The sequence below is a fragment of the Glycine soja genome, chromosome 4, assembly GCF_004193775.1.
Source record: "Glycine soja cultivar W05 chromosome 4, ASM419377v2, whole genome shotgun sequence".
NCBI classification, from domain to species: Eukaryota; Viridiplantae; Streptophyta; class Magnoliopsida; order Fabales; family Fabaceae; genus Glycine; species Glycine soja.
Genome location: NC_041005.1, coordinates 41,560,145 through 41,572,890, shown reverse-complemented (window position 1 = coordinate 41,572,890; position 12,746 = coordinate 41,560,145). Strand labels below are relative to the sequence as shown.

At 33.9% G+C, this 12,746-nt stretch overlaps 1 protein-coding gene across 1 annotated transcript; it reads left to right on the top strand.

The window, feature by feature from the left end:
• The first annotated feature begins 9,285 nt into the window (after positions 1-9,285).
• On the top strand, positions 9,286-12,522 carry LOC114409713 (cyclic dof factor 3-like). Its single transcript, XM_028373278.1, has 2 exons — positions 9,286-9,741; positions 10,862-12,522. Exons 1-2 carry the CDS (start codon positions 9,565-9,567, stop codon positions 12,098-12,100), a joined length of 1,416 nt encoding a protein of 471 aa, XP_028229079.1. The 5' UTR covers positions 9,286-9,564; the 3' UTR covers positions 12,101-12,522.
• Positions 12,523-12,746: the final 224 nt, after the last annotated feature.

The following is a 12,746-nucleotide window of genomic DNA, read 5'->3' as shown; positions in this document are numbered from 1 at the left end:
GCTGAATAGGATTCAAATTGATTTACATTCATCTAGAATTTAATCTTCCTGATGTGAAGAGGAAGGAACACTTAGCTCAAGTAGATCTATAATTTGCTCTCAAGTGCCAAGAACAATTTTTGGAAAGAGAAGGCTAAAGCCTAATGGTTTGCTCAAGGGGTGGGAAACTAACTGAAAAAACATATAATGGTTACAACAAAACTTGTTGACTATACCCAAAAATCAATTAGACAGACAGTCTCGTCCAACCACTTCTTTCATCCAACAATCTCCACCTTGGTTCCACAACAATTCCAAATTAGTTGTACAAAGTTATTTTCGGCAATCTACATTGAGCAGATTTAGACAATGCATAAATTAGCTTCTAGGAACAAGCTTTGAGAGCATGTTAGCTGGATTTACCTTTGTGTTGACTTTCTAGACTTTGATCCTCTTCTCAATACGAATGAAGTGATATCTAGCATCAATATGCTTAGTCCTTTCATGATGAACTTGATCCTGGCTAAACAAATTGAACTCAAACTATTATAGAAAATGATAGCTTTTTCATGGGGAAACCCAAGGTTGCTAATAAGACCATTTAACCAAATACCTTCCTTTGGTGCTTATGCCAGAGCCATAAATTTTGCCTTTGTTGTAGACAAGGCAATTGTAGGCCAAAGTGTAGCCTTCCGACTAACAAGAGAATTGCCAATTGTGAAGGCATAACCTATCATTGATTGCCTTGCATCTAAATTGCAACATAGTTAGAGTCTAAGTATCTAGCAATAGCACATCATGTGTCACCTTGGTAGATAAGTCCAATATCATTTGTACCCTTAAGGTACCCGAATATTCATTTAACCACTTGTCATTGTTCTTTCCCAGGTTTACCCATGTACCTACTCACTACACTGACAACTTGTGCTAGACCTAGCCTTATGCATACCATTACATATATAAGACTTCCAACTACACTAGCATTAGGAACACACGATATATATTCCTTTCCTGATTCTTATTGAGAAGCATTGATTCAAAGAGATGAATAATTATAGTAAAAGGAGTACACACCGGTTTTGTTGTTGCCAACCTAAAACAATTCAAGAGTTTCTTATTGTATTCCTTCTAACATAAGAAAAGCTTATTTTAAGCACGACCTTTCAGATTTCCATGCCCAAAATTTTTTCAGCCTCTCCTATATCTTTTATCTCAAATTCACTGTTAAGCAGTGACTTCAGTTTCTAAATTTCATATTTGTCTCGAGATGCTATGAGCATGTCCTCCACATAATTACTTCTACAATACCCGTGAGAAACAATAAATTGATTGAATCTCATGTACCACTGTCTTGGAGATTGCTTTAGCTCATATAGAGACCTTTTCAACCTACAAATAGAATCTTCCTTTCTTAGCACTTCAAAACCTTCTAGTTGTTTCATTAGAATGTCTTTCTCCAACTTTCCATGGAGAAATTTTGTCTTCATATCAAGTTGCTCTAGCTTTATTTCTAAAGTCACAACAAGAGCTAGTGAAACATGAATGGAAGTGTGTCTTGCAACTAGAGAGAAGATTCCATTGCAGTCCACACTTTCTTTCTAACTATAGCCTTTGGCTACAAGACGTATTTTGTACATGATGACTTCAGTACTTGATAGTCCAGTTTTCTTCTTGAAATCCTTTTTGCACCCAGCAACTCTTTTACCTTCAAGTAACTTAGTCAAATCCCAAGTCTTATTTTTTTGAAAGGATTTCATCTCTTCATTCATAGCCATTGTCCAGTTATCAAATTCAACATAAGTGATTGGTTCATGAGAAGTGGTTGGTTTGAATAAGTCAACTTCTTTATGCTACTTGGAGAGCATAGGGCACGATATCATCAAAACCATATCTTTCAGGTGCTTTGATTTATCTTTAAGACTTCCTAGGTGCATTTGTTTTAGGCTACCTTAGAAGGTTCTAACTCATTTGGTTAAACATCTCTATGGATTTTAAATATTGTTGTTGGGGTTGCATCTAAAGATTCTAATTAGACTTACTAGAAGCTTCAAAATTTTGTTGATCTCTAAAATTTCTGATTGTGGAGCTCTCAAAGTCCACCTGCTTAGTGACATCGTTTTTCTTGCTTGAATCTACTACAGACTTAGAATGTAGTATGGTGAGTTCATCAAAAGTTACATCTCTACTCAAAATGACCTTTCTTTTTGAAAGAGACTAGATTTTGAATCCTTTGACTCTATTTTCATAGCCCACAAAGACACCCTTCTTAGCTCTTGGCTCTAGCTTACCTTTCTTTACATCATAGTATGTTGGACATCCAAACACTTTCAACATTGAATAGTTAGCAAGTTTTTTAGACCATACCTCAATAAAGATCTTGAAATCTACGATAATGGATGGAGAATGATTCACCAAGTAGTATGCTATAGTGACCGTCTAAGCCCAAAAACTTTTATTTAGTTTAGAATTAGATAGCATGCATATGGCCCTTTCCATGTAATGACTATTTCAGCTACTGCATTTTGCTTAGGAGTATTTCGAACAATATGTTGTCTAGTAATGCCTTCATCCTTAAAGATTCTTCATAACATAATTCCAAGCCACTATCAGCCCTAAGGCACTTTACTTTCTTTCCTATTTGATTCTGCATAAGAATCGTCCAATGCTTAAAGACTTTGAAGGCTTCTAATTTCTGCTTCATCATGAATACTCATGTCATCCTTGAGTAATCATCAATGATTGAGAAAAAGAACCTTGCTCCTCCCAGGGATGGAACTCTTGAAGGCTAACAATTAGAATGGACTCAGTCCAATGTGGCCTTTGTAGTGTGTACTGCCTTCGGGAATTTTGCCCTATGTTGCTTCCCATAGACACAATGCTCACAAAAATAAAGAGGTTCCACCTTGTGGTTTTCCAGTAACCCTTGCTTGCTTAAAATTTCCATTCCATTTTTACTCATATGACCAAGATACATGTGCCATAGAAAATTATCATTGGACGCATGACTTCTAGCTTGTGAAATAGTTGAAACTGAACCTAGCAATTTGTTGCGGATTGATTTTGTCATAAAGAATTTCTCCAAGTTGAGCCATAACGCAAAAGCAGTTTGTTCTTCAGAAACTTCATAAAGAACTTCATTATATATATAAGAGAATTAGCGAATGGGATTTCTCTTCTTGTTGCTTAAGAACATATTTATCAATCTTCGAAGCATGGCCAGAGAGTGGTGCCCATATTCCTTGTTCTTTCAACAACACATGCATCTTGATGCGCTAGAGATTGAAGTTATTCTTCCTAGTAAATTTCTCAATCTTGATTGTGTTGATCATCTTCTTGAACGAATCTTAAAGACCCAACATGAACAAAAACATAATGGTTGATCTCTGATATTGAAGACCCACCATGATCAAATGCATAATGATTTGAATCGAAGCTCTAGATACCAGTTTGTTGTGTTAAGACTAAGAAATTAGAAGTTCAGAATGGGAAGAAGATAGTCAAAAAATAAAGAACAAGATAGCACGCAAAGTATTTTTCGTTGTTATTAAAAAATGAAGTACATAATACAATGAATGAGTTTCAAAATTTCTTGTATAACCCTTCTAACTAACTCCCTCTTATAGGAGTGAAAAACTAATTGAAAAAACAGAAAATGGTTACAATAGAACTTGTTGACTAAACCAACTAACTAACTAAATGTACTAGATAGCCCACTCCTTAGATGTGATTAGACGCTCCACCAATATATCAACTGGATGATAATACAACAGTCAAAGTTCTAGTTTAGAGGACTAGACTGGATGATCCAAATAGTGTTGTCCGACCACCTCTTTTGTCCCATAGTTTACCATGCCAATGCCTTTTCCCTTTTCAATAAGTAACAATCATGTTGGTAAAAGTAGTTTTTGATTTCTGAATGTTAAGCTGTGAGAGTGTCAAGGCATTCATAACATTTATTCCATAACTTTAAAGAAAAGTTACACATAAGGAAAATGTGTGCTATGCTATTGCCCTCCCCATTACAAAAATAACAAACAACCTCAAAATTATTAACGACAACATTTCTCTTCCTAAGATTCTCCAAAGTTGCTAGTCTATTTAAATACAACCTCCAAATGAAAACAACATTTTTTGGTATGGGTAACCTACATAAAAGCTTATAGAAAATGCATCAACAGGGGCATGACCACAGTCTAAGAATGAATATACCTCCTTGAGAATTTATATAGCTCCTGAGCCATTTCTCCAAGCCAACTTGTGTTGTTGTTGATGAACCAAAGTCGCCCCATTCAATTCCTCAAAGAACTTATCAACCACAGGCAACTCCCAATTGAACTAACCTTTTCTCCAAACAAACCTTCATATCCATCTAACATCTTCCCAACATCCCACATCTCTTACACAATCATTTTGTTGCTCTGAATTTAAGAAGATCCTTCTGTATTTTATGGCTAAAGTTTCACCCTGTAATCAACAATGATGCCCAAACTTAATATTCTTCCCCTAACTCACTTTCCACACCAAGTTTTTTGTCAAACCAAGAATCCTCATTTCCTTCACCACAAATATCGACCAAGTCCGTCAACCAAATTGAGTCCAAATTAGATTATCTACAAACATTATCACCATACTTGGATTTAAACACAAAGCACTATAATGCGTTCTGATTGTTAGCAATCCTCCACCTCTATTTACCAAGAAAAGCAACATTGAACAAAGAAATACTTTTAATCCCTAACCCTCATTTTTCCTTTGGACGACAAACCTCCTCCTACTTCACCCAAGCTATTTTTCTCCTCCCCTGCTCCTCACCACCCCATAAGAAGTTTCTTTTCATCCTAGTAATCCTCATAACCACCATTGTCAAAACTTTAAAAAAGGATGATAAGAAAAAAGGAAGAGAACACAGTTTATTAAAGTGACCCTACCACCAAAAAATAAAATTTTTTTTTTCTCTCCACTGGCTCAACCTACTCTTGAATTTCCTCAACACTGGTTCCCATGTATTTTCCTTCCTAAGATTTTTCCCAATAGGCATTCCTAAGTACACAAAAAGATGTGCATGAGAGAAATATATACAAAAAGATATTGTTGTATGAATTATTGTACAAATAGTATTTCTATTCTTAATGTCTTTTATTATAGTTTTTAAGATAAAAGTCCTCTCATATTGATATATTTAAACAACTTATAATAACCAAATATATAATAACTTTTATTTTACAAAATATTAAAAAACATTTTTATAAAAAAATTAAAACCAGATTTTATATAGAATGACCCTAAATTTGAAAAGTGGTTCCCTAGTGAACATTGAAGCCTAGCCATATTTTGTTAGGAATCACGATCCAGACATTTAGGATTGATTTTTTTTATCTAGACTACATATATTTTCTATTAGAGACAATCTTGTTCGAGTCGAGTAGAATCACTATGAACAACCAAGTTCTCCCTCCAAGTATTTAATACATCTACATATCTAGAACTTGAACACAAAATCTCTAGTTAAGTTGTAATACTTTTCATAAAATAATTACCAGGTATAAAATAGTTACTATGATGTCAATTCTTTTAGACATCAACTATAAACTATTAAATTTAAAATTAGATTGTCACTTTATCCCTAATCTTCACCATTGGATATTTTGATTTTTGAATCAATAGCTGACATTTTTCTTCTTTTTTTAATTTTTGTTCTTTATCTTTTCCTCTTTCCCAATTTATCCTTGAGACACTAACCCTTCACCTTCTCAATACCGCCAACCTCCCCCAACCTCCAAATCTCCGATGACCATCCTCTTCCTCTCCCTTTATATTTTTATTTTAACCATCTCTAGATTCACATTTAAACTACATTTTTGCTAAAATGATTAAAGATCAAGTCTCCGATCAAGGCCTAGACATCTCTTTATACACGTTAATTAATTAATCTTCCCAACCCACTACATCGCCTGCACCAACTCCGACCACCACAAAATATCGGCACCCAATTTTGCGTAATCAAACAGTCCATCAATCGTAACATAACCACCACAATCAGCTGATGATTCAAGAATCAAAATATCCAATAATGAAGATTAGAGATAAAGTGATCCTCTAATAAAATATTAAATTAAGAACTAAAATAAAAAATAAAAAAAATTGTTATAAGGTCCTCAGGTTTGAATTACAAAAAAAAAAAATAAAAAAAAATCTGATTGATGGATGTAATTATGTAATCCACATGGTGTTCCATGGTTGAACTATACATAATATATTTTTAAGTCACACCGAAACAAGGACCTTTAAAATTAAAGGGTTTGAACTTAGATACTTTTTATGTTTCGGTGATATTATCCTTTTCATTGCATAAATTTTAGATTAAAAAGTGATAAGTCAACGATGGTATATCCTACATATATTAATAAATTAAAGGGATTTAGGCATGGGCAAATAAAGCTTGGAGTTAGACACACAGACATAGGTTGAGACTCTTTTATTTGACACTTTGTACATAACTACATATTATTTTCCAAGTGAATTATTACAAAGAATCCATTTTATTTTCATGCAAAATAATGAACGATACAAAATACGATTGCGCTTCTTTCAATATAACAGAATATTATTATTCCTTCTTAACAGAGTGACAGCTTATTGGCTTAACAACAACAACAAATAGGCAACCTTATTAGTTTAATTCTTTTTTTTTATTGGGTGTTAAACGCTTTTTTGGTTATTTGGGTTTCCTCCAAACTGCCAACCCTATTAATTTAATTGGTGGCATTGAATCAGCATATATAATACCACAATATGCTACTATTTTATTCTTCTGTTGTGTTTAAATATTATCTGAGAAACTAAAAAGTCTCAAAAGAGAATAACGAGGATTAAAAAGAAATAGCACGCAATCACTTTTTTCTTTTTTGGTTTGTTTATTTGTTTCTGTTTGTATTTCTATGAATAAAGTTTAACTGCAATATCATAAATTTCTTAGCATCACTTTTTAATTAAAACAATTTTTTATCTCAATAATTCATGTCAAAATTAATATCAAAGGATAACACGCATTACTAAAATAAAGAATTTAACTTTTACACATTCTTAGTATAATTTTTTTTACATTGTAAATCAACTAAAAATAATCTTAAATTTAATTATTATTACAAAAGTTAACATTCTTTTAATCTATGATGATTTTTTTAATGGAATCTATGAAGAGTTAATAGTATGAAAAAAAAAACTTTATACGATAAATGCACTTATACAAAATTCTAAATTACTAGTAACAATCCAGTGATGAGAGATTTAGCTAGTTTGCATGAGGCATCAGGTTTTAACTTCAGTATTACCATTAAAAAACACAAATTCTATAATAAAACTCTAATTTTGATAAAAACCAAAAAGCTGAATGGTAGCCACATTTTTTTTCTAGAACACATGCCTCTTCCATTAGAGATAATCTTGTTCGAGTCAATTATGATTATTATTGGTGATAAAAAATTTTCTCAAATATTTAATGTAATTGCATACTTATATACTCAGACTAGAACTTGAAATCTCTAGTTAAGATAGAGCAATCTCACGCCAATTGATCAACACTTTTGGTGATTTAACAACACTTTCTTTTACACTCTTTTTTTAATATTCTCCTTATGAAATTAATTGAAAAAAACTAATTTTAATGGACCATACTTCTCATTCATTTAATGACTTTCTCTTAATTTAGAAGTGAAATTAAAATTACTAATTTTTAATCAATCATAAAGAGAATGTTAGGAAGAGATTACAATATGAGATACATGTGGCATTACTCATTTAAAAATACCCATTGTAATATAGTAGCATTTTTTTTATAGGGCAAATAGTCACTTTTGTCCTTGAATGTTTAATTTGTTAACAAATTCGTCTCTAAAAGATGAAAATACAGAATTTAATCCCCGAAAGGGTAAAAAATGCAACAAATATATCTGATCGTTAACTTTCGTTCATCACTGTTAATAAAATAACCTACGTGACACAGAGAAACGAATTTGTCACTAAAATGATTGTCAACATGATCATCTCTAATTGTCAACATAAGAACATATTTGTCATATAATATTTTCTTGACTTTTCGTCTTTCCACTATCTGGGAATAGGAATAGAGTAAATAGTCATTTTTGTCTCGAAATGTGTAATTCATTGACAAATGTGTCCCTGAAAAATGAAAATATAAATTTTAGTCCCCAAAAGTGTAAAAATTGCTACAAATATATCCGGCCGTTAACTTCCGTCCGTCACTGTTAATAAAATAACCAAGATTCGTAGAAGTGAAATATGAAATTTATTTATCTTTTATTTATGGTAGATTGTGATTAATTATTATAATTTGAAAAAATTTGTAATGATTGGTACACTGTTACAATATTTATTTTGATAAACTGATACAATGTTTATTTTAGATAATTTTTATTGTGACAAACAAATTATAGTTGATAATCAATATTATCGTTATTATTACGTTTGTTTTAAATTATGTTTGTCAGTATATTTTTTAAGTAATTATTATAATGTTATGCTTGTAACAATAAACATGACGAAAGTTTATACTAAAATTCTATTTTACCCTTAAATGAAATGAAATTTCAGGTCTAATAAATTACTCCAATAGAAACATATTAATATTTAGGTCCAATAAAAAAAAATTATTGACATTTTCGTCCAACAATGATAACTTATTAACATTTTGGTCCAATAGAATATACTGACATTTAGGTCCAAACAATATTTATTAACATTTTTCTTCAATAAAAAAATATTGACAATTTCGTCTAATAAAAAATTATTGACCTTTACGTCCAAAAATGATATCTTGATGATATTTTTATCCAATCTAATTAGCATGACCACGCTGACAATCATTTCAATGACAAATTCATTCCCTGTACCACGTAGATTATTTTATCGATTGTGATATACGAAAGTTAACGACAAAATATATTTATTGTATTTTTTATACTTTCAGAAACTAAATTTTATATTTTTATTTTTCAGAGACATAATTGTCAATAAATTATACATTCATAAATAAAAGTCACTTTTTTTTTTTTTTAAGATGAAGAATGTGATATGTTGTGGGAAGAAAGTCCATGTAGCCTAATTTGGTTGGACAATATTATCAACAACTTAACCAATCACGTCCCTCCATGGAGACCAAAATTCGGGTACCCCTTGAGCACACGCCCACGTGGCGGCGAGTGGGGGTGCACAGCAAGAGCGTGCAACACCAACGCAGAGAAAGAGAATCAAACACTTTGAAAAGAAAATCTATTGCAAGCCACAAAAACTTGTGGCCAAGAATCGAAACCCCTGGTGACGTGGCACCCTGCTCTGGTTTAAACGGATCAAAATCCAACTCGTCGTGCCTCCCATTGCCAACTTAGATCAAAACCCAAACCTCAAAAAAAACCGAAACTCACACAAACACATCTGAAACAGAGGAAGTAACGAACCAGCCAACCTGACACAGCCGCCGCAATCATAAACATAGGCATAAACAAAAAACCGTTAATCTCGCGCGTTTTTTTTGTTGTGTCGTGTCCTCCGTTTTGGATCGCCAGAAAAATGCAGGAAAATAAGGATCCAGCAATTAAGCTCTTCGGCCAGAAGATTGCCTTCCCCGGAGAAGCCGATTCTCAAGCCATTGCCGGCGGCGAAACCGACTGGCCGCCGGCGATGGACGTCGACAAGGACGAAGAAGACTTTGGTATTGGTAACCCAGACAAAGATGAGAAAGACAAGGTAATTTGATTAAAGGAGACATGGTTGGTTGAATTTGAATAATTGATGGGTTGGTGTTACTTTTTTTTTTCTTCATTTTATTCAACATCTACTTTTTTCTTCTTGAACCAAAATTTCCCTCTTTTTGAATTTTTTTTCCGGTATTTCTTTTTGCTTCAATTTTTTTTTTCTAATTCGGGGTGGTTTTATAATGTGAAACGGCCGTGTGTGTATTTTTTTTTCTTTCAATTTTTTTTTAAAATTAGTACTTCCTGATTCCTATCTTTTCTGGTTATGAAATTTAGGATTATAATATTTTGTCGGGCGTTGCTTATTTTTCGGATTTTGTGTCTGGGATCTGGCACTCAAGAAACAGAGTATTCGAAGAAGAGTCGATTTAAAAAATAAATATGATTTTTGTATTTAGTTGCAAAATTTCAAGTTTTCTGCCTCCTTCCCTTGTGGAGAAGGGAAAGTGAAGTGTTTTTACTTGTAAATTTCTATTTTTAAGTTTCAGTTGATTTTTTTTTTTTTTCATGTTAGTATTGATTAAACCATATACTGAAGAATTTCACTCCAATTTGCTTGAAAAGCCTGGGTATTTATTTTTACATGAATTAATTTTAATTTATTTGATAAACTGATTGGTCCTTCTTAAAGAGCTGTATTTATGTGAACACAGTGAGTCACACACTGATTCTTCTAGTCAAATCTTTCTGCTTGTATTCTACCATCAGAATTCAAAGCTCCAATTTCCATTTTTAGACTTTTATTAAGGGTGAAATAAATACGTTTTTCACTTATAATCTATCAAGTTAGCTTCTTCATATCCTGAATCTAGACTTTTCTTAACCCTTTGGATTGTTCCTTTTCATCTTCTGGGTATATATATATATATATATATATCGTGAAACTCTTAATTGGATTTACTTACTCTTCACTATCCCGATAGAAACCTATACTCTCAAGTGTCAACACAAATATTTAAAAAATGGAGCAGAATATTTTTAATTTTCTCCAACCTTCTTGTTGTTGTTGTGATTCGAGTTATAGTGCTTTGTGAATATGTACGTAAATACTTGGTGTTATTATTCCTAAGTATGCATTTCATTAATAAGAAAAAATTGTGTCAAATTATTAGGATCCTCGAGCTGAAAAAGTTAGTGAGAAAACGAAAGAAGCTGATCCTCCTCCAGATGCTGCAGACTCTAAGACGTCAGAGGGTATTCAGAACCCAAATACACCTTCCATAGACGAAGAATCTGCAAAGTCAAAAAACGACAAGTCAGAGAACGATCAACAAGAAAACAACAACAACAAAACACTGAAGAAGCCAGACAAAATTCTGCCGTGTCCGCGCTGCAACAGCATGGACACCAAGTTCTGCTACTACAACAACTACAACGTTAACCAACCCCGCTATTTCTGCAAGGCGTGCCAAAGGTACTGGACCGCTGGCGGCACCATGCGGAACGTGCCGGTGGGAGCGGGGCGAAGAAAGAACAAGAACTCAGCCTCGCACTACCGCCACATCACAATCTCTGAAGCTCTTCAAGCGGCCAGAATCGATGCCCCCAACGGAACTCATCTTTTGAAACAAAATGGGAGAGTCCTCAGCTTCGGATTAGACCCTCCAATTTGTGATTCCATGGCATCAATCCTTAACCTCACAGCAGAGAAAAAGGGTAGTCTTAACAACAACACAAGAAACGGATTTCACACAATTGAGGATCAGAGAAACAAAGACAACCACAACAATAACAATAACAACGGTGATGACTGCTCAAGTGCATCTTCAATTACTGTTTCCAATGAGGAAAGTGGGAAAAGCACGTCTCAAGAATCGATTATGGTGCCCAACAGCAACGGTTTCATCCACCATGTTCCATGCATTTCCACTCTCCCTTGGCCTTATCCTTTTCCCTCAGCAGCACCTGCTATGTGCCCTCCAGGGTTTCCCATGTCATTCTACCCTGCAGCATTTTGGAACATTCCATGGTTTCCCTCACAACACTCACACCATTCTGCTCCTACTCCAAGGTCTCCCAGTTCCGGTCCTAATTCTCCAACACTAGGGAAACACTCCCGCGACGACGACGCGGAAAAACAAGACCATTTGCAAGAAGAATCACCCTCCAGGCAGAGAAACGGGTCTGTTCTGGTCCCGAAAACATTGAGAATTGATGACCCAAGTGAGGCTGCAAAGAGTTCCATATGGGCAACTTTAGGGATCAAGAATGAGTGTGTCACTGGTGGTGGCATGTTCAAGGGATTCCAATCAAAGAAAGATGAGAAAGACCATGTTGTTGAAGCCTCTCCAGTGTTGAGGGCTAACCCTGCAGCCTTGTCTAGATCCCTTAACTTTCATGAGAACTCTTGAATTAGCAATAGCAACAAAAACCACCCTTTGTAAGAGACGGTGACCATCTTTCAGCAATGGGTGTTTTGGAATTAGCCTCATTGAGTTTGCAATGAAGTGAAGGTTGGTAGTCTCGGATTTTCCTCTGCATAGGTAGAGGGAATGGAATGAACTAATCTACTAGGAGGTTTTTTTAGTTGGCGGTGGGAAGTGGGAACTAATTTTTGTCTTTCTTTCGTGTCACATTATATTTTTTGTTTTTGCTTTTTATGTGCTTAGTTTGGTGAGTTCTGAGTTGGTGTACATATATAAATATGTGAAAATACTGATGGAAAAAAGGTCTTTACCATGTATAAAAATCCAGAGGTACTATATTTTCTTATGAAAATGGAAAATATGAGACTTCCTTTGTTTTGTGGAAAATTCAGTATATTTTGTGGATAGTTCCCCATCTCTCTGAATCTGAATATCAGTAGAGGTATCTGCTTTTTCAAAAGATGAGGGATAAGTAAATAAAACGGAACCAGAATATAAGTACATACACTTTTTTTTTTTAATTCAACATATATCTCAATCGAATCCGAAAAGAGCCTCTTTGCATATGCAAGGGTAAGGCTGCGTACAACATTCCTCCCCCATACCTTCGCATAGCGAAGAGTCTCTGGAC